Raw genomic sequence first — 20,259 nt, forward strand, 5'->3', positions numbered from 1 at the left:
AGTGGTCTCACCAGTGCCGAGTACAGAGGGAGAATGACCTCCCTGGACCAGCTGGTGACACCATTTCTGATCCAAGCCAAGATGCCATTGGCCTTCTTGGCCACCTGGGCACACTGCTGGCTCCTGTTCAGTCGGCTGTCGACCACCACTCCCAGGTCCTTCTCCTAATATGGAGGCAATAAATTTAATGTAGAGTCAAACGATCACGTTTTCTATTAAGTGTCACATTGGACGAAAGTGACAGAGAGAAAAATAGTGGTATCAACAGTCACTTACAGTGCAGTAATACTTCCAGAAGTATTTTTTATGATCCTCGTAAACCAATAATTTTTCTTATTTGGGGGCAAAGGTTGAAACAAATATACAACCAGCCTTTCATAATAATGTTTATTTGGTGTTAATGCTGACACTGGAATTCAAATAGAATTCCACGTTGAGACAGGCTTTTTGTTTTCTTAGTTCCAATGCTTTCTTTATCTAACTAAAATGCATGCAGTGGCACTTTTTGAAAGTGTTTCAAAGAGTTGCAGACCTAAATTCCTGTTGTGAAAAAAATAGCAGCTTTCCAAGATCCCTAAGTCTTTTTGCACTCAACCTCATGGTCACAAAATCCATTTTCGGCTTGAATAGAATGCAACAAGCCAGCGTGTTGAGGCTGGAGATGAGCAGAGGAAGCAAAGGGCTCCTCTTCACCTCGGCAAGTTTTTCTCCAGCACCCAAATAGGTTCCGCAAAACAAAAGGTTGAAGCTGGAGTATGGTGACAGCCTACCTGATCCTTTTCCTATTCTCCTCTGGTTCATTCTTTCCGTATCCTCAGTGTTCTATTAAATGACACCTTGTTGCTGGGAGTCCAGTTTCCAGGGCAATTCTGTAACTGTGGATTTTTTTGCAGGCTCTTTCGGATGTCCCTAACTGAGAAGCCAAAGCAAAAAGTGCACAAATTTGTGCACTGTGCAAAAAGTGCACAAGTTTGTCTAGTGCTTTTTACAAGTTGGGATGCATTGGACAGAGCAGTGCAAGGAAGCACAGGGTGGATCTACGTGTGCCCTTAGGCCAGCTGTTTAGGGTCTGTCCCTTTAGCCACTTTCCCAAGCACTATATTTTGCACTTCTGTCCCTCCCTACATGCACACAGGGACCCTACAAAATCCTAGCATTTTTAAATTTATATGAATAGACTCATATTGACGTTTTTTGTCTGATATTGACATTGCAACCGCATTTATCAGGAATTCTTATTGGCATGATTTTGGCATAATCATGATAGCACAATGTTAATACAAGTTATAACGGCACAACAAGGAACTGCTGAGAAATCTCTCTGCTATTCCATGCTATGCAGGAACTTTTCAAGTCCAGGACTGGGAATTAGTCTTGAAATGTTAATGGTATGTTCTCTCCTCACTGCACTGGAAGTTACCTTGTGTTAGTTCTGTTGGCTCTTTCTAAATTTTTGCCATAACCTCTCCAATGTTATCTGTTCTTCTCTAGTTTGCATTCTTACTGCCCTGAGCTAATTGCTAAGATGCTACTAGGGGAGAAATCAGGATTAAACCAAAGGCAGTTTAAAGCTAATGAAATTCTGAACACTGAGAACATGACATTTTTTCTGTTAATAATGAAAAAAAAAAAATTCAAATCACCTTTTTAATTTGTGTTTTATTTTGATGACTCAGAGTTTTGTATTGAAAGATCTTCCAAACTGTTGGCTCTAATTTTTACCTAGAGTAGTGTCACTGAAATTTCAGTTCTTTGAAATAATCTCATGTAGAATTTAACTGAATAACGTAGTTCAGCCATTTTTTAGTCTGATAGTCCTGGCTAACTTGCAATGTCATGATCATAAGAGATAACTTAACATGTGTATATATTTGAAATTTCTGTAATATTTAAATACAACTTGGTTTCTAAGTAAAGAATGAGATTAAAATTTCAACTATTTTTTCTATTCATAAGTCCACACTTTGTAAGTAATATTTAAAATAAAATTACAGTACCACAGAGCATTTCAGAGAAATTAACTTTTATGCACTACAAGCTGGAAGTTCTTCTGGCCTGTCAGCTTTTGGTTTCTTTTGTGTTTTAAGATTACTTTTACAAGCCAATATGTACCCCAGAACTAAAAAAATTCACTGAGGAAAAAGTTGTTGATCTGATTAACTATTGTAAGACACTTTTGGCATAAATTTGTCTTTGAGATGCTGTTTACTTTATCAAGGTTTACATGTACAAATGCAACTATTTACTGTATCATACACATTTGAATATTGCATTTTTTCAGTAATAAACTTGGATATCTTTGAAAGAGATGTTGAGCTTCATTGTTCCAAATAATCACAGTTAATTAAAAAACGGTACACTTGAAAAGTGATTGGTCATGTGCCTTCAAACCATAATGTTGTAATGAAGGTTAATATAAAGTTTAAAATCAGCTCAAAGTTGTTTAACTTCTAAAAATTCAATACTCACTGTGGTCCCAAGGCACGTATTTCAAAATGGCACACTTGTCAAATTTTCAATAATTTATTGTCTACTGTTTGCACTAATGACTAATCATTTATTTAAATTTAAGTTCTTGTTTGATAATTTATATATTCCTAGTTTCTTAATCTCATTTTTTCGACTCACGTGCACAGGATAGCTCATTTCTGGAAGGATCAGTGGCTCAGAGTGTAAGTGGAATAAGAAGATAACTGTAAATGACACTGACCTGAATATTTATAATCAGTGGTGGTTTTTCTGAATTCCAGTTTTGCTAGGCCACATGCTTACATCTTTGTAGAAGAGTGAATAATGAACTATTGATCAACAATTTTAGCTACCAGACCTAAATCCATGTGTCAGCCTTCATAAAATCTTGTGGAATGCCTGGCTTATGTACAAATACAGAAAACACTTGGGCTCAAAGAACAGGTTTAGTTGAAACAAAATTAGTCCAGGAATATTAAGTTAAAGATAAATTCTTCAGGATATTTCTCCAAAGACATTTTGAGACAATGGAGTTCTAGACAACCTAACTTACTTTTTTTGATGGGAGGACAAATAAAAATGCTCTTTTGCGGCAAAGGACTTAAAAAGATAGTAATTCTCTAGTGAATCCAGTGTAAAGGTGTTGCTGAACTTGTGGAAAAAAATATTGAAAAATGCAAACGATGCATTTTCCAGCATGCAAAGCATAAAAGTACTGCAATGAGAAAGCATCTCAAGAAATATTCAGAGCAGAATTGGTTGTTTTCACAGTTAAATGTCTCTGAGTTGGTTATTTCTCCAACTACAAGGAGAAAGAGGGCTTTTTTTACATCTACCATCTAACTGTGTAGCTTCACGTTGGTCTTTTGAACCACTTTCAGTCCAGAATTATTTTACATCCTTAAGCATTGGAGTTAGTCTCTTTTAATACAACCTAAGCAATAATACGTGTGGCCATGAGATACAAATGATACAATATCATTATTTACTGGGTTTCTGCCTCACCTTTGCTAACCATGGTGAGGACGGAAGCATGAAAGGAAAGCAAGCCACGTGAAATAACAGGCTGTCAGCCAGACTCAACTGCAAGCTTTTATGAGATTATAAATGTGGTTCAAAAGAGATTAACACAAATATTGACTTAACTCAGTTTGTTGACAAACCGTCCTGCACAAGCGAGACAGTGTTGTTTACAGACTTATTTCTGTATATCCTGGGACCATTCCCAGAGGCAGGGCATGAGCATGGACAGGGGAAGTAACTTCAGGGACAAGGATCACCTAGATCTACATCATAAAGACAGTCACTAATAGATCAAAAGCAACAGCTGAGTTCTTCAGAGTAACATGCACTAAATATGAGCTGGGTATCTGACTGAGTTGTCTTTGATACTTTCCTTCAGTCTGTTTCGTTCAGTTGTGAGTTTTACTGAAAGACATGTACATTCACCCAAAAAACATTTAGAAGTTTAGCAAAGTGAGAGGTGATTAGTTGAGTTTGATTTACAACAGACAAGTTTAGAGGAAAAGTGTTTCACTGAAACAGAACATTAAGCGGACTAATTACCTTCCTCCACTGCATTTTACCGGACAGATTATTTTGCCTAATTATATGTCTTTTTTCATCACGGATTATCCATTAGGAGGCGTCATCATCAAGCGTCATTTTATTTTCTTTATTGCATAAAGGTAGTAGATGGATCTTTTTGAGCTGAAAGGATGCCCTTCCAAGACTATCACGAAAAAAAGACCTATCCCGAATTCAAGGTAAAATTTGTTACTCTCTCCTGTAGCTTTTACAATAAGACAAAGAAATCCAAGTTCCACAAGGGAAGCAGAAACTATTAACTTGGTCACTAACAGACCAGTCTGGTCTATACAGTGTTCCTGCAAGGAGGATTTCTGCCATACCTAGGAATAAGCAGAGACTAGCTCAGCCTGACCTCCCCCCTCCATCTGAGGGCCCTTCACAGTCTCACCTTAGTGAGAGGCCTCAGAAGCTAATCTGAAGTCTTGTCTTATCTCAAGTTCACCTTTGCATGTTTCCCATCAGTGACTAGTTACTGAGCAGAGTGTGTGATATGGATGTATTGCAGCTATTTCCAAGTAGGAGCTTCCATGAAAAGATTCACAAAACATTTCTTCTGAAATAGCAGCGCTTCCAAAAGCCTGCTGACCGATGATTTCCACAGTTCTGTCATGAAATTCACGATAAAAATATGGCTTACAAACTGGTAAATGTCATAAGAAGAGCTCTTCATTTCTGAAGCTGGAGAAATAAAGTTTGATTAAATGTCCCTTGTCCCTCAGTTTCTAGAGGCGAGATTCTCTGCTCATATTAGTATAGGATTTTTCCTCAGGATTGTAACCAGGGAACTGGCAATTGTTTTCATTGATGATATTATTCTTGAAGGTGTCATTGGTTCCATTTTTATTTGCGCTAACTTTTGGCAGATTTTTTCCAAAATCCACCTGAAAAAAGAGAGAAAATACACTAATAATTTGAAGCCTGTATTCACTGTTTTTTTCCTTTGCTTAAAGAGCATCTTGTTGCATATTAAAATTTGGATATCCTTTCTTATAAATCAGAGAAATGACTTCACTACATATATTGACACAAGTAGGCACTCTTTAGTGTGTGTCCCCTCTATATACAACTATACAACAACCGGTTTTCTCATTCCCCCATGGAAAGTCTTTGGCAAAAGCAACAAAAACAACTACTCACAGCTCCTCTCTTCAATTAAAATTCTTGAAATGTACCCTCAGTGCACTCCAAATCACTTAATTTAAGTTTTGCATTTGGATATTACATAAATATAGATAAATATCTGCATTTTAGTGGAGTTTTGTCTGGCCTCCACTTGCCTCAGTGGTTTCACACTGCAGCTAGTTGATCAACGTTGTGATTCTGTGCATTAAGCAAAAGCAGGGGATAAATGCATGTGTGGTTTTCTTTTTTTAGAGCTTTCATTGAGGGTTTTTCTCCTCCGGAAATTTCTAGATTAAATCTGTTGAGCATGGAAAAGCCAAGTGAAACAGCTGAAGGAAATCAAGAGCCACAGCTGCTCTCCAAATGAAACCATCAACTTTAATGTCAAAGTTAATCCAAGGTGGGTGGAGGGACAGCTTCTATGTTACCACTGAATACTGTGAGCCTTGCAGCTGACAGGTTACTTCCAAGATTAAAGGATTTTCAAGATTTAAAGGTATTGGTACTCTAAAAGAGTTGAAAACATACATATGTTTTGTAAACCTAGCAGATTCTGCTAAAATGGACCAATATTGTTTCTTTGCAAACTGTTAAAACGGTGCAAGGAAACAAGATGCTTGATCTTCTTGGCTTGTTAAAGAGCTACAAAGCCCTGAGGCACCTGGGGAAAATCTGATGGAGAGGGTGGTGAGCAGGAGCAGCCCAGGTGCTGGTACTTGCAGTTCTGCCTGATGGGATGGCAGAGCTGCCCTGGAGGGAAGAAGCCTTGCTAGGACTGGAGGTGGAGATGGTAGCATCAGGAGAGCTTCGTGGATGTGTAAGTGCTAAAGTCTTTTTTAATATGTGCTCAGGGGGAGGAGGCAGTAGCTTGGTGAACTCTTCTCTGGAGTGTAAAGTGCGTTTTTGTCCCTGCTCGGCTGCTGGAGCACGGAGGGCAGGGAAAGGGAGGTCAGCCCCTGTTTCACGGGCTGCTGGCCATCCTGAGGCTGTTTTTCTCTGGAGACCCCGAGTCCCTATGTGCTGCATAAATAGGGAAAAATAGGTAACTTATTGCTAACACTGAGTAGGAGGGTTTAGCTGTTCTTATTTCTAGTCTGCAGTGCCTATGCAGCATCCCTTGCACAACTTCAAAAAACGATTGCTGAAAGCTAGTCTGCATTCTGTATGGCACGTACCGTCGTGTACGCTTATGCCCCCACTGCTCTGGGGCCACGGTGGGGCTGAGCCGATAGGTTCAAGTACTCACCTCCTGGCTGTCATGCTGCACGCCACACCAGAGCAAAGTCTTGAGTCTTTCAGACCAAAAGCAAAAAGGATTACAGACTGGCTTAATTAATACTGGTGGGATGTCTTCTCCTTTACGAGGTCCTGAAAGGAGAAAACTATATAAGAGCCTTCAGAAAGCTAAGTGTGAGCCTCAGACCATGACGTGGGGGGAGTGGGATTGGAGCCCACTGCCCTCTTCTGGGTCTGATGAGTTGCTTGCTAGCATTTTTGAAAACACTTTTAACAGCTGCATCAGATTATTGTACAAAAGCATTTATATATATATGTATATAACACCAACCTGTTATAAAGCTTATCAACAGCCCTGTGATGGCACAGCTTAGACAGCCAATAGCACTGAAGTACAGGTAGGAGAGGGAATACCAGGTATCTGCCAGCAAAGGCCTGTGAAGAGGTGACAAAAGGGAAAGAAGCAACTAGTGAAGACCAACGAGTATATTCACATTGTCTCTTGACCGTGCTAGCGAAATGCAGCTCGTGCTGCAGCTGATGTATAATCTGGCAGTGAGTTGTGCTCCCAGCCCGCTCAGCAGTGACCAGCAGCACCCTAGGTGCGTGCAACAGGTTCGGGCTGCATCCTGTGCCAAAACGTAGGCTGAAGTGGTAACAAGGGTGAAAATACCTGTCTGGAGCCACTGTGGGAGCCACCGTCGTCGTCGTCAGCATCTCAGTGCTGTTAGCCAGTGTGCAGTTAAGAGTTGATAGTTGCAGAGGAATGGACTTTGATGGTGGTGCAGGGTAAATGAAAGAGCCAATACCAGTCCAAAAAGCTAAGGTGATTCCAGCTAAGAGGCCTCCAATAGCGCCCTTGGCAGGTATAGAAAGATGTTGTTAAAGGTGATGCATGGGAAGTGCTCCAATGCAAATATGAATGAGGCAGGAGTAGGTAATGAGTCATTACAATCTCTGTCACTGTAAATTAATTCTGTTTTCTCTAAACCATGGTGTAAAACATGGGGATTTATTGCCATCTACTAATAAAGTGTTGAAAGAAAACTGTGGTGGTCAAAACTGCAACATGGAGTTTAGTTTTACTTCTGGGCAAATGTGATGGACTGCTCATGGAGCAATATGAAATGGGCTTATATTGCGATTTGCCTGAGTTAGCAAAGGCAATTAAAATCATTCTGTGCATCTCAGGGTGAGTATGGGCTGGGACAAGTAATGAATATTTATTCTTTTTAATGCAGAGGAGAAACTAAACAATTTTTAAATATCCCTCTTTTTGGATGTAATCACAGTAGGGTAGAGTTAAATTCAAATGGGGTAAATTCAGACAGTGAAATGGGACCTCTAAACAGATCTTGGACTTCTTTAGGTTCTAAATCTGAAGAGCAACCTGGAGAGTAAATTTAAAAAACTCAAACAAATTTCAAGATGGAGTTTTAGCTGAACAACATCAAGGTATTTTCTTTCAGGTCAGGATTCTATTTTCCTCTTACCTTCCAGTTAGCACAAGGAAACACAATTCCCAGAGTGAATAATCCAAGCATGGGCCCCCCACACATCCCGTGAATGGAGAGGGAAGCCTGTGGATGCAGAGAAGAGACAGGAGCAATGTGCAGCAGCTGGAGGGAGTGTGTGGGGTTCTGGTCTCGATCTGTAATTTTCAGTGGGGAATGGTGGGGGAGAAGGGATGAACGGTGATTTCAGTGCACATCGTAAAGAGAAAGAGTTGCACTTGCTATCATTTCCCAGCAGTAAGTAAATAGTGGAGGAGTTGGGGATTTATGAATGTTAACATACACACATATACAGACAGAGCTATTCCTCTCAGTAGAATGTCCACAGTAGCTGCTCAGTTAATCTAGCAATGCCCAGGAATGTCAGGACTATTTAATTCATTGCATTTCTCTTCATTCACGTTCAGTTCACTGAATTTCTGGAGTATTAGATACCTGCACAACTCCTCCCAGCAGTGATGCTGCTGCAGCCATTGAAGTGCACAGGATGCCATACAATATACCTGGAAAAAGTCAGGAAGCAAAGTTGTCAGTGTTGGTTAACAGTGTGGACAATTTCTAATTCGTTTAGTGCCTGAAGGGACTAGGCAGTATGGAGGAACTTGCAGTTTGGGCAAATTCAGTGTTTACAGCAGACAATTGAGCACCCAGAAGCATCTTACGTGAACTCTTGTCAGGTTTTTGGTCTGCTGATTTTTCTTAGGAAGCAGAACTTAACTTCTAAGTTCATTTAATTGCTATAACTCATGTAGAAATGTTTCTGTTGCCTTTAAATAATGTTTTTAAAATAATTGTGCAATGATAAACAACGAGGCTTTCTTCCTTTGACACCAACTTTAACTTTGAGGTAGACAAAACTCTGTCTGTAGTAGTCTTAGGGAAAGCCAGCTGAAACTCATTTTCTGTGCTAGCACACCTTGATTTCAGAGGTAAAAATTATCTTTCTAGGTCCTGAGTGTAAAAATTAAGTAGTAGGTGGAAAAGCAGGAACAGAGAAGATTGGAGACAGTTAAAGTACTGGTTTGACTCTGCTGTGATCTTTACCAACATCAGCAAGTGGTTATGAAATTATTATAATACTTATAGAAGAGTTATGATATTTCTGTAATACTTGTAAAAAAGCTTCTTAAGAACTCAAACCACTTTGGACGCTTGGTATTTTGATGGTCTGGTTTTCACTTGTCTTTATTACATTTTTATTTTTCTTTGAAGAGTACTGAATAAACCTGTTTTTGTGATACTCCATCTTTGAATAGGAATGTCCTATTGTACTATAAAATAATAACACATGGTAATAACTACATTGATATTCTTTCTGGATTGTAAAGATCCCAGGGTGTTGCCCAGGATTTTCAGTGGACAAAACTTTTCAAAGGATTTTGAGTATGTGCATGTGCTTAATTTTACTGAAGCATCAGGCTGACGCTCCTCTTGGGAGTTTATAGAGGGTTATGCTCCTGCAGAGGTTTCTGAAGCACAAGTGTGTTTCTGAAGGAGTGTCTCTAGACAGTGTCCTTCGCTACTGACAGAACTGCTCTCAGAGTCAGTTAAGAGTCTGAGGCTCTCAGGGCTCAGAGTACAGAAAATTCTGCCCTGTTTTCTCCTGTAGTAGTTGCACCTGGGAGGATGAGCACCTTTGCCATTAAAGAAATTGATCCCATCTGGGGTACCTACATAAGCCTTTGCTTATCCATGTACTCGTCTTATCGGAGAGGTTTGGGAACCCTTTCTTGACCAGATCTTCAAAAGTAACAGTTGCTAAAGCGTTGATGCTAGCAGCTACTGTGCTGTAGGAATGAAGAAAAATGTTAAGTAAATAGGAAGCAGTATAATCTGAAATAAGCTTGGGTTTATAGACAAATGCTGCCTCTTGTTCAGCATTAATACTGTAAGATGTACAGTTCTTGAAGTATATTTTGCACATACAGTGCTGCTGCTGGTGAGATTTCTGTCCCTTCGGCAAACGCTAGGGGTGCCGCTTCATGCTTGCACAGAGCAAGATGGAAACTTACCCTAACTGGCCCTTCAGCCTACCAAGCTGCAAAGACCCTCAAAATATAAAAATGTTTCAGAAGATACTGCTCCATTAAAACTCAAAGGGTGCACAGCAGCCATTAGTGATGCCTTTCCACAAAATGTCTGCTCTGTTTTCTCTCCAAACTCTAAAATATGGAATAGGAATAGTCTGACTTTTAGCTAGGCGAGTTAACCTATATTTGGCAAATACTGTCTCTGTGAATTTGTTGTGACGATATGGCAGTGGCAGTACCTACAGCACAGTACTTTTACTCAGTGCCTTTATTCTCTCAGTCTCCTGCTAGAAGCAGCCTGTGCCTTTCGTGGCTTGGGGTTTTTGCGTTTTATTTCTTTCTTTCTGTTTTGATAGCTCTCTCTTGTGTTTTCTATACAAGTGACTTTAGAAACAGCCTGACTACACAGTGCCTGAATAACATCACCATGAATTGGATTCTTCTCTCTTTCAAATGCCCTATGAATTATTGATGTTTGACCCGCAGAAGGTAGAAGCTACAATAACTTATAGGCCCCCCTCCTCACGAAGATCACAGTTTCTATAATTATGCGAAGACAGGTTCTCTGAAAAGCTCTGTATCCCTAAATATGATATTGTGGCAGTCAGGTTAAGTAAAGGCAATTTCACCATGAGTAGCTTCAAAAGAATTTCAGGAAGCTGAGCTCACTTTCTCTACTCTTTTTTTTCTGTATTGATAATGTTATTCTAAAAGGTATTTGGGGGAACAAGATACTGAAGAAGTGGAGCTGGACTTTGGCATAAATACAATGTAATTCTGTAGAGCACTACTGCTGCTTCCTAGAATGTGCTAAGAACAGCTGGGCTTTTCTTATGTTTTCATCTCTTGACCTCCTTTTGGGCCCTGAAGAAATCAATGGAATGCAGCTAAAATGTCATTTTAGATTCACAGACCTTAGAGTTCCACTGAATGCACAGGCGACAAACAGTCCTGGGACTCCTGGCATCGAAGAAAAAATGTCCATAACAAAATACGGCATGAGCTGGGGTGGAAGCAGCACAAGAGAAATGCAAGCAATTAATTAAGACTTTCCCAGATAATGAAAGAGAAGGAGCGCATCTAACCCTGTTGCAAAATTCTGGTTTTGTTCCGGCTAACAAGGAGTGTTGGATTTTGAGGTGAAGTGACGTAATTTGGCAGAAGTGGTCAATCAGATTAATACTGCAGGAGTGCCAGAACAGATATATTTTAGCCCTCCTTACTGCCTGTGTGATAAAAGGATGTAAAACATCCCACAAAAATTAAACTGTCTCTATATGTCTGGGCCAAAAGCAGCTCCGAATTGTAATAATGTGTATCTGTACCTGATCAGGTGCTGAAATGAATTCAGCAGTCCAAGGGTCACAACTCTGGTAATGAGCGTACATCACCAAACCACAAAATACTGCACACACCAGAACTGTCCAAAGTCCCAATAAATTCAGGTAAAGTGCCCTAGAACAAACAAGAGTAACTCTATTTGAAACAAGATACATATATAAAAGCTGTTACATGTTATTTATTTCTAACTTTTCAGAGAGAGGCAATCAAAGCTGATTATATAATCTCTTAAAGGCATAGCCAGGATAAGTAATTGTGTGTAATACTCATTTTAAAACCATGAAAAAACACAGCCTCTTTATGCTCTGGGGAAAGGTTCTAGGTAGCTCTGCACCTGGCAGTGACTGATCCAAGACCAGTAATTCATGAGCAGAACAGGCTTCATGCACTGGATCCGTCCTCTCAGTCCCCCCCAGTCTATTGTAAGAGCAGGTTTTTGTCTCCTGGGAGTTGTTGCTGTTCTCCCTTTAAGCCACACAAAGATTATTTTGCATTGATTCTGTTGTGATTACCCTATTACTACCTCAAAGTAACTCCTGGGTTTGGGGTTTTTTTCACTAGTCCATGAAGTGGATGTGGGTGACAGTGCCTGGTGAGTGGGCTGTGTGGTTGAGGTTCAATAGTCCTGTAGTTTGAGAGCTGCCGGATTTTACAGGTTCTAGAGCATGTTTGGACTTTACACAAGGTCTATTGCTAGGGCCGGTTCAGAGCTGTGCTACTGGGACCCAAAGGTCCTTAAGGACCTTTTAGTGGTGATGTTCTCCCTGTTGTGACTTCCAAACATTTTCAGAGATTGAATTACAATAGCCTGAATTCACATAATCCCTTATGATCTTAAGAGAAAATGAGTGTGATTGCACCTAAGAAAAAAAGAGAAAATTACCACCTTTGTGTTCCAGCTCAGTGGACAAGCAATTAGCACTAGACATAAGAAAAAAATCTGATTGTTTAGTGAAACATGTGTCTAACTATGTACATACTAATGCTGAACTTCAAGAAGGTATCAGACTGGAAACCGAAATGTCTACGTTGTAAAGTTTCACTTGGTTCTTTGCCATTGATTCTAGTTACTCTTATATGTTAGAATTTTAATAACTTATTGATCTCATTTTATGTGTATCATGCCTTGTACTGTAGGGCCTTACTAAACCAATAACCATTTATAAGAGAATACAATAGAAACACGATCTAACAATACATTTTTCCAATAAATATATAGATAACACAACTTCCAAGTGCATAACTTTGCACACTCTGCTTCTGGAAATTTGGCCACCTGACCCCCAATTAATAAACTGCACAAGTTAGATAGCTGTGGGTTGGTCTTTTTTGATTTGGTTTATGTCATTTAGTGCCAGAGGAAGTATGACTGACAGCACAAAATTAGCTCACTACTACCCAAAAGCATCCCAATATTTATTTAACGTAACTGACCGGCTGTTAGTATAATTCTGTGTCATTTCTTTTGATTGCTAAAATAGATTATTGACAAGTAACTTACAGTTTAGCATGCTTTTCTGATTTGCAAGAGATGCACCTCTGTATTGTGGACTGATTAACTCCATAGAGCCCTAGCCATGTAAATGTTCCCCCAATAACAATTGTCCAGATGGTATGTCGTCTCAAAGGATCTACATTAAAGCTAGAAAAGAGAAGCAATTAATTCACTTATTTAAACACACATTTATTTAGCAAGATGTAGGTCTTTTCAGAAATATCTGGTATGTTCTACTGTTTGAATTGGAAATACTGCACTGGTAATACTGTTTCCAGCACAAAAAAATTGAAATGTATCTAGATTTGAAAATTTTTTTAACTTATATTATTAACTTATACTGGAACATGCTCCTATCAGTCATTTATCATGTAGACTTGATCAGAGGACCAACCAATTTAGATAAATCGCATTTATAAGGCTTTTTATGCTCAGGTTTCAGACCTGTGTCAGATTGAAACAACAGAACTGCAAGCCATCGTCCCTTGCACCCCATCCTTTGCTGGGAACACAGCCACTTACTAAATTCTAAAAATCATCCAAGCTGTTGATTACATCATCATATATGTTATTTCCTTTACGAGAAGTTGATCCAGCTGCAGTGTTATCTTGTTTTTAACAACAAAATTTCATTTTTCAGTAATCCTAGCTGGTACAAGTACATCTTCCTTTCATCTGTTGCCTTTGCAGTTCTGCTAATCTTGATTTGTATAGCAGATAACATTTGACCTTCCTGGTAGATTCTGTCAGTGCTTTGTGTTGATCATGAACTTTTCAGTTCAGTTTGCTATCCCCGTGCACTTGTACATCATTGTTAGCTGCAGTGGCGAGTGTGCTTAAAATGAAGCTTCAGTTTCATGACTAGAAAATGAAAGACATATGCAATTGCAAGGAATAATTGGGCTGCATTTGTAGCTACACAAGGGAAAATGGAAAAACTCCCTTTCAGATCAGCAAGGCTTTGATTTCTTCCAAGAGGGTAACAGAATGAGGAGTTAAGGTTTCCTGAGAGATCAACTATGTTCCCAAGAACTGGAAAACTAGGAAATGGACTTCTCTAAGGCACTGCGATTGTTCACTGGTAATATAACGAAAAGTCTTGTTGGTTTAGTAAGGGTAGGTTTTCTAAACATTAAATACACAACAAGAAAAGTTTGGTGCTATTTTTTTCTTACTCAAGTACGTTTAGTCTTGATCCTTCATTGGCATCTTCCCAGATCTTGGTCAATCCACCATTCAGAGTAGTTCCTCGAATCAAAACTGCCACAAAGCCAGCCACCATGACAATCATTTGAAATGCATCTGTCCAGACAACAGCTTTTAATCCTCCCTAAAACAAACAGAAACTGTATGCTCTCGTCTTCTTTCCTGTTGTTCAAGTACAGCCAAAGGTAGAAAGACCCTTTATTTCAGGACATTGAGCTGTATGTATAGCGTCTAGAAAATCATGACTCTTAAACTTTGTACTCTATCATATTTTTGCAGGTCAGAAAATAATACAGAGCCTAAATGGTGTGTCCACGGTTCTGTTGGAATATTTGACCTCTAGATAAATGTGCTTTTTCTGCATCCTTTATATGCATTTGAAGAAGATATCACAGTGCAGAATGAAAGCTTAGGGAATGCAAGGTGGCCTGTGTTTTTAACTCCCATAGCACTCTGTTCCTATGGAACCCAGAGGTCCACAAAAAAAAGTCTGCAGAATATCAGCTTTCCTCCAGAGCTACTTTCATATTTGATCAAAACTGTGCTACAGCAGCATAATAAGTGTTTCAACAAAGGTGGATTGAAATATTGAAAAAATTCATGTGTGGTAGTGATGGTAGAAGTCAGGTTTTGTCCTGAGCCCCAGGGCTCTGTGACTTACACTGCAACGTTTATATTGTGTGTAATCTGGAATCTTGTGTTGCTTCCACTTGGAAGCGAAGTTCTCTGATATGATGATCATCTTCCCTAGGTTCTATCATTCTCCTCTTGATCTGGGAGGCACAAATTTCAATACAGGGGTTTCCAGTCTATAACTTGTAAAAGATGAGAAGATTTAGTGTGGTAGGGAAAGGTTATCACCTGCTTATCTGAACTCTGCCTCAAGTTGTCTGGTTTAAACCTTGAGACGTACAGCAGAGGATTTGAGAGGAATATTTTTTTTTTTTCAGGTAGACTGACTTGTGCAACAGAGTCTTAAATAAATTTATCTCTATATTCTACTACTTAAACTTCTGTCACTTGGACTGCATTTGTAAGCGACCCATCTACAATACCCTGTCATGTATAAGGGATGGTTGAATTAACAATCTCTATTTCAGCTGTTTTGTTATGCCTCTTACGTACCAGAGTGCAATAGAAAGTGCAGATAATTCCTGTTGCAGCTACAGAGCCCCAGAGATCAAATCCAGTGACTGTGAAACCAATGAAAACCAAGTGGTTAGAGAAATGGAGGTAGATCATTGGAATGGTAACAGAAAAGCTATGATCCTTTAGCCTTAGACGAATGGGAGTAATTATTATTTTTAATCTTCTGTGGCAATTAGGAGCTTTGTTCAGGTGCCTTAACACTACTAAATACTGTTTTGCTTTGCTGTTTTCTTGCAAATTGAATTTAACTAGCTTTCAAGCATGCAAAAGTAATTTGCAAAAGAAGAATTGCACGAAGCAAAATTATAATTTCTGTGGAACACAGCTTTATAAGCAATGCTATCCTTCTGTTTCTAAGTCCAGAATTTTCTCGTGAAAAATTAAGTTCTTCAGAGATTTCCAAAGAAAAACAAGCCCCAAATAAAATTCCATTTCCTGCAACTAGGAACAGACAGTGAAAAGAGCTCCCCAATCTCTTTCTAATCAATTTTGGTGAAATAGGCGGTTAGGCTGTGCTGATTCCTCTGCTCTGTGGCAGTAAAGTTGCTAATCTCATCTATCATGATGAATGCTGTAAGGCTGGTTTGCAAAGGTTAATAGAAGTGTGCAGAAAGCAATGCAGCATTTGGCTCCAGCTGCGGGGAATGTCGTTATGCCTGTGGGAACCTGAACACAGGAGATAGGGGAGGGGGGAATCAAAGTACAGAACACATCTTGGATCATCAGCTTGTACTGTGAACTTTGTCAGGATGTTGAGAAATTGTTCATTGCTAACCACTTTGGGTGGTTACTGAGTGCAAAGGAGAGCTGGGCAGCAAACACAGGGCTCCTGCTTAATGTGCTGGTGTGAAAGAGAAATCTGGGTGAGCTGTAAACACAGAGCTATGAGATGCAGGCAAAAATCTTGCAGAACATTTGAGGAATTTTTGTTAGAATTCTTTATCTGTTTTTCTCGCTTGATTTATTCTGGTTTTCTTGTGGTGTAGTTATTTGGCTTAGACATGTAATGCAGCATGAGAACTCACCTTGATTGAGTGCCAGTGATGGAGCATAAACCACTATTCCTGTGTAAAGGATCTGAAGGAGAAAAAGATCATTATAAAAAGCGTGTATGTGAATGCTCTTTTATAAATTTTCTATTCAGAGTGGGGCTTGGAGTAAAATACCAGACCTAGAGGTTTCTTTAGATCAGTCTGTATAATATATTACTTTTTGTTTTGATCTTTAGAAAATAAAAACCTTTGATTTTTTTTTTTTTTTTTTTTTTTTGAGGTAAGGACCACTGTCTGCCCTGGTATTACTTATTTCACCCTTTGCTAAGGTGACTCGATGACAAAAATATCCTAGTCAGATGGAAAGAGGAGCTCTTGGTGAAAACAGGAGCAGTTATGCAAAGATAACTTGCATTGTTTGTGGAAATTAAACTTCCCTTGTTCCATTCAGTCCTTTTTGCAGTAGCTGATTTAATGCATTCTTGTGTATGTTCTGACAGGACTGAGGGAGAAATGAAGCCTGGAAGTCAATAAGCATTCAAACTTATTGCTAAAGGATTTGGAATTAATAAAATTAATAAAATAGAATTAAGGTAGAAAGAAATTACTTCCAATATGTCATCAAATCCCACCTTTCCATCAAATACATAACTAATGTTATCTTTTGAGATGGTCCCTGCTGGGACCATCAGGGGGGTGAAGCTACCTATGGTTCCCCCAAGGAAATAACATATGCAACAACTTTCAAATGGGGTAGCTTCCCTCCAGTGTCATAAATGGGCAATTGAGAACTGGATGTACCCAGTAGAGTTCATCTAGCTTCTCAAGAAAGACAGAATCCACTCATTTGGAATAAAAGAGACTGCAAGGGAACGTAATGAGGCCAAGAATTTGAGGAGAGGTGAGAGTTCAGCACAACAACCAAGTGTTGTAGACAACAAAAAATGTGTTTTTAATCCTAAACAGGGTAAGGTTAGGAAAACAATCATTCTTTCTTTTTAACATTCAAAGACCAAGCGAATAGAATGAGGCAAAAAGACTACTCGTTAAAACATCTCATTGTAAAAAATGTGCAGTCTGAGACTAACCCATCAAATAAAATGTTGAGCGAAATTAGCATAAATATAGGATCGGTGTCTTCTTACCGTCTGCAGGATGTAGATCAATGTTGCAGCAAGACGAACAATCTTGTTAAATCTTAATTCCAAATACTAGGAAAAAGAAGTATATCAGTAAATGGCACGTGTAGCATCTGTGACACAGCTATTAACTTTCTGATAGCCCTGAGTAACAGCTTGCTATGCAAGTAAAATTACTGGCAACTGGCACCATTTCTGTGAGTAATGAGCAGGAGAACATGCCAGTTATTATATGCAGCGATAACTACATGTAAGAAAGCTTATTAGTATCGTGTTCTTGAAGTTATGTTGGGTTGCAGTATTCAGTACCTGCTTTGTACAGGGAATAACTGAATGAGACCAAAGGCTACAAGGAAAAAAACTTAAACTTCAAATGAAGTATCCTGTATGAAGAAGAAACGTGAGGTCGTCTCTAGGAGAAACTACATAGGTTGACTCCTGTAGTTACAAAAGCAGTGGTGGAGCAAAAGAAGTAGCCACATAGAGGCTTTCACAGTGGTTGAGAAAAGCCGGTTTTCTCATTCGCTCTGTCTCAGTCTAAAGCCAAATCTACACATCATCAATGTGGAGAGACAAGCAGGTTTTTTATGGGCTTCCAAGCGGATGTACAGAGATGTTTCTAATTGCAGCACAACTGTGGAGGTGAGATGGTATACAAAGCCCAGGTTTTAAGCCTGAGTCACCACCTGGAGTGTCTCTGTAGAGGTGACAAAGGTTAAATCTGTGCTGCTAGCCCTCTGGCAGCTTCTGACGCAGCGTCAGGTGGGCTGGCTCTCCCCTTGGGCCATGGTCCCTTACACTCCCCAGCAGCCACCAGGAACAGGCTATTCTCTCTTTTACAAGTCACTACTGCCAAGCAGCTTCTTCATTATTGATTTTGTTCACGTTCATATTTCTTGTTTCTTTTGCATAATAATCCCCACAGCCTGCCATACAACTAAATGAAGCCAACAGTCACCTTTCCAGCATGCTTGAAGGGACTGACTAAACGAAGGAATTCATTCTCTGATCTTGCATTAAAACCAACTAGAAAGCGCAGTAAGTTCTGGCAGTGTGAATAGATGCAAAGTTTAAATTTTTGCAGCCTCTAACCGAAACATTTCCAAAGCTGTATCTCCCAGTGTAACCGAGATCCCTTTTTGGTTTAGGCTGAGAGCACAGGAGCAGCCTTTATGTTACCAGGAAGCTCCTTATTAACTAACCTGACCACAAACAGAACCGACCAAATCTGCAGCAGGTAATTAAAGCGACTAAAAGACTATTCCCAAGTGCATAAAAGCTGTTTTATGGGCTTGCAGACAAAAAGGACAGCACATTGTGGTCCTAGCAATAATATCACAAGGACTACTAATTTTTTTTATTATTACTTTTTAACTGCTGAACTGTTATATGAAGCAAATATTGTGTTCCAGGAGGAATGCCAGCCAAAAACACTAGAAAATTCAGAGGCCATAGATTTCAATTCCTAGAGAATACCTAGGTTCATTCTCCAGCCCTTATTTACTTTTTCTGAAAGATATACCACCATCCTCATGCCTCCCCTGCTCAGCTTTTTAGATATTGAACAATCCTTTTTTTATAGTAAATTGGACAAAATTTCCAGATCTGGACCAAGTTGGAATTAGTTACTACTGAATTATTTTTTTTTAAAAGTCTGTCTTTAATACCTGCTCTCTAAACCAGAGGGGAATAATTACTTTATAAGATCAAAAACATTTGGATACACTTTAAATATTTTTCAGTGGTAACGATTCTGGACTCGGGTGTAAGCACTTATCCTGTCTCTGCTATAAATGCATAAAAGGAGCTCTGATGCTTAATTTGTGCTTTCAATTTATGCAGTATAAATAATTGGTTTGAATTTATGCGACCAGTTACTAAAACTAATAAATACATCAATACCCTCGTTCCATAGAACATTGCAGATATTCTTCTGCCGGAGATTTTTCTGGACAAATATCTATATACATGATTCTGATTTTTATTTTTTTTAGAATAGTGCCTTTTATCAATATTTCTACTTACCTCATAAGTGCTGGTAATGCCAGATCTGTAAAATACGGGTAGAAATAACTCGGCAGTGAAAATGATGACAAGCGTGTATGAAAGAAAGAACAGAACAAAGGATGCCCCGTAGCGATAAACTTCGGAGGGTGCCCCCAGAACAGTTACTGCTGACATAAAACTTGATGTGAGAGAGAAAGCTATTGGTCCACATGTCATCTGCCTACCACCCACCAAAAATTCCTTTGAAGTTTTCTTTTTCCTCTCTTTAATTGCAAAAAAGACTCCAATGCTAGCACATACTAAAAATAGTGCTGCAAAAACAACATAGTCCCAAGCAGCAAATTTTTTGACTTCTGGAGCTACAAAGTTTGACATAGCACCGGAGGGACAAATCTCTAATGGAGGATTCTGCTTTTCTGTAGTTGTTGCTCTGAACAGATGAACTCAGTTGATAGCAAAGTTGATGCTTATCTTCAGCTCATCAATGAGGAATAATGAAGGAAGGACTATTCAGCTAGGAGCCTTTTTTTTTACTTTTAATCCAGTTCACTTAGAAGGAGGAAGAACAGAAGAGTGAAGGATGAGTTAGGAAGGTGCTGAATGCACTTAGACCCTAGTTCTACTGATGCTTCTGCCAGGCAGGCTGGAGCAGAGGACACTAAACTGTGAAATCTGTAGTACACTCCCTTTTTATCTGTGAGGTTTTAATTTAAAGTTAAACATTAGCCTGACACGTTGACTTGATCTGACTCTTTTCTAACCTCTCAGCATTTTAAAATAATAAAATGAAAACAATAAAGAAATAAAGGAGAGTGAAATGAAGAACGTGCTAGAGAACTTCCTTTCAGAGGAGCAATTCCTTCATATGATAAAAACTGAATTTATACTGTAGCCCAGCTTTAGTGTGCCTGGGTGTTTCCAGATGAACAGAAATGCAATTTGTGCTGCATTATGTTTGAGGATGACTTC

At 39.2% G+C, this 20,259-nt stretch overlaps 2 protein-coding genes across 2 annotated transcripts in view; one reads left to right on the forward strand and one right to left on the reverse strand.

Moving 5' to 3' along the window:
• ANO3 (anoctamin 3) overlaps positions 1–20,259 on the forward strand; it is a 378,658-nt gene that overhangs the window by 196,868 nt on the left and 161,531 nt on the right. The window lies entirely within an intron of this gene.
• On the reverse strand, positions 4,057–19,936 carry SLC5A12 (solute carrier family 5 member 12). Its single transcript, XM_069857458.1, has 15 exons — positions 19,309–19,936; positions 17,290–17,355; positions 16,178–16,229; positions 15,129–15,196; positions 13,973–14,127; positions 12,804–12,944; positions 11,287–11,416; positions 10,876–10,964; positions 9,606–9,718; positions 8,367–8,434; positions 7,911–7,997; positions 7,091–7,275; positions 6,749–6,852; positions 6,428–6,549; positions 4,057–4,940 (listed from the first exon to the last, which is right to left on the reverse strand). Exons 1-15 carry the CDS (start codon positions 19,663–19,665, stop codon positions 4,782–4,784), a joined length of 1,896 nt encoding a protein of 631 aa, XP_069713559.1. The 5' UTR covers positions 19,666–19,936; the 3' UTR covers positions 4,057–4,781.

This window comes from Phaenicophaeus curvirostris, chromosome 5 (genome assembly GCF_032191515.1).
Source record: "Phaenicophaeus curvirostris isolate KB17595 chromosome 5, BPBGC_Pcur_1.0, whole genome shotgun sequence".
NCBI classification, from domain to species: domain Eukaryota; kingdom Metazoa; phylum Chordata; class Aves; order Cuculiformes; family Cuculidae; genus Phaenicophaeus; species Phaenicophaeus curvirostris.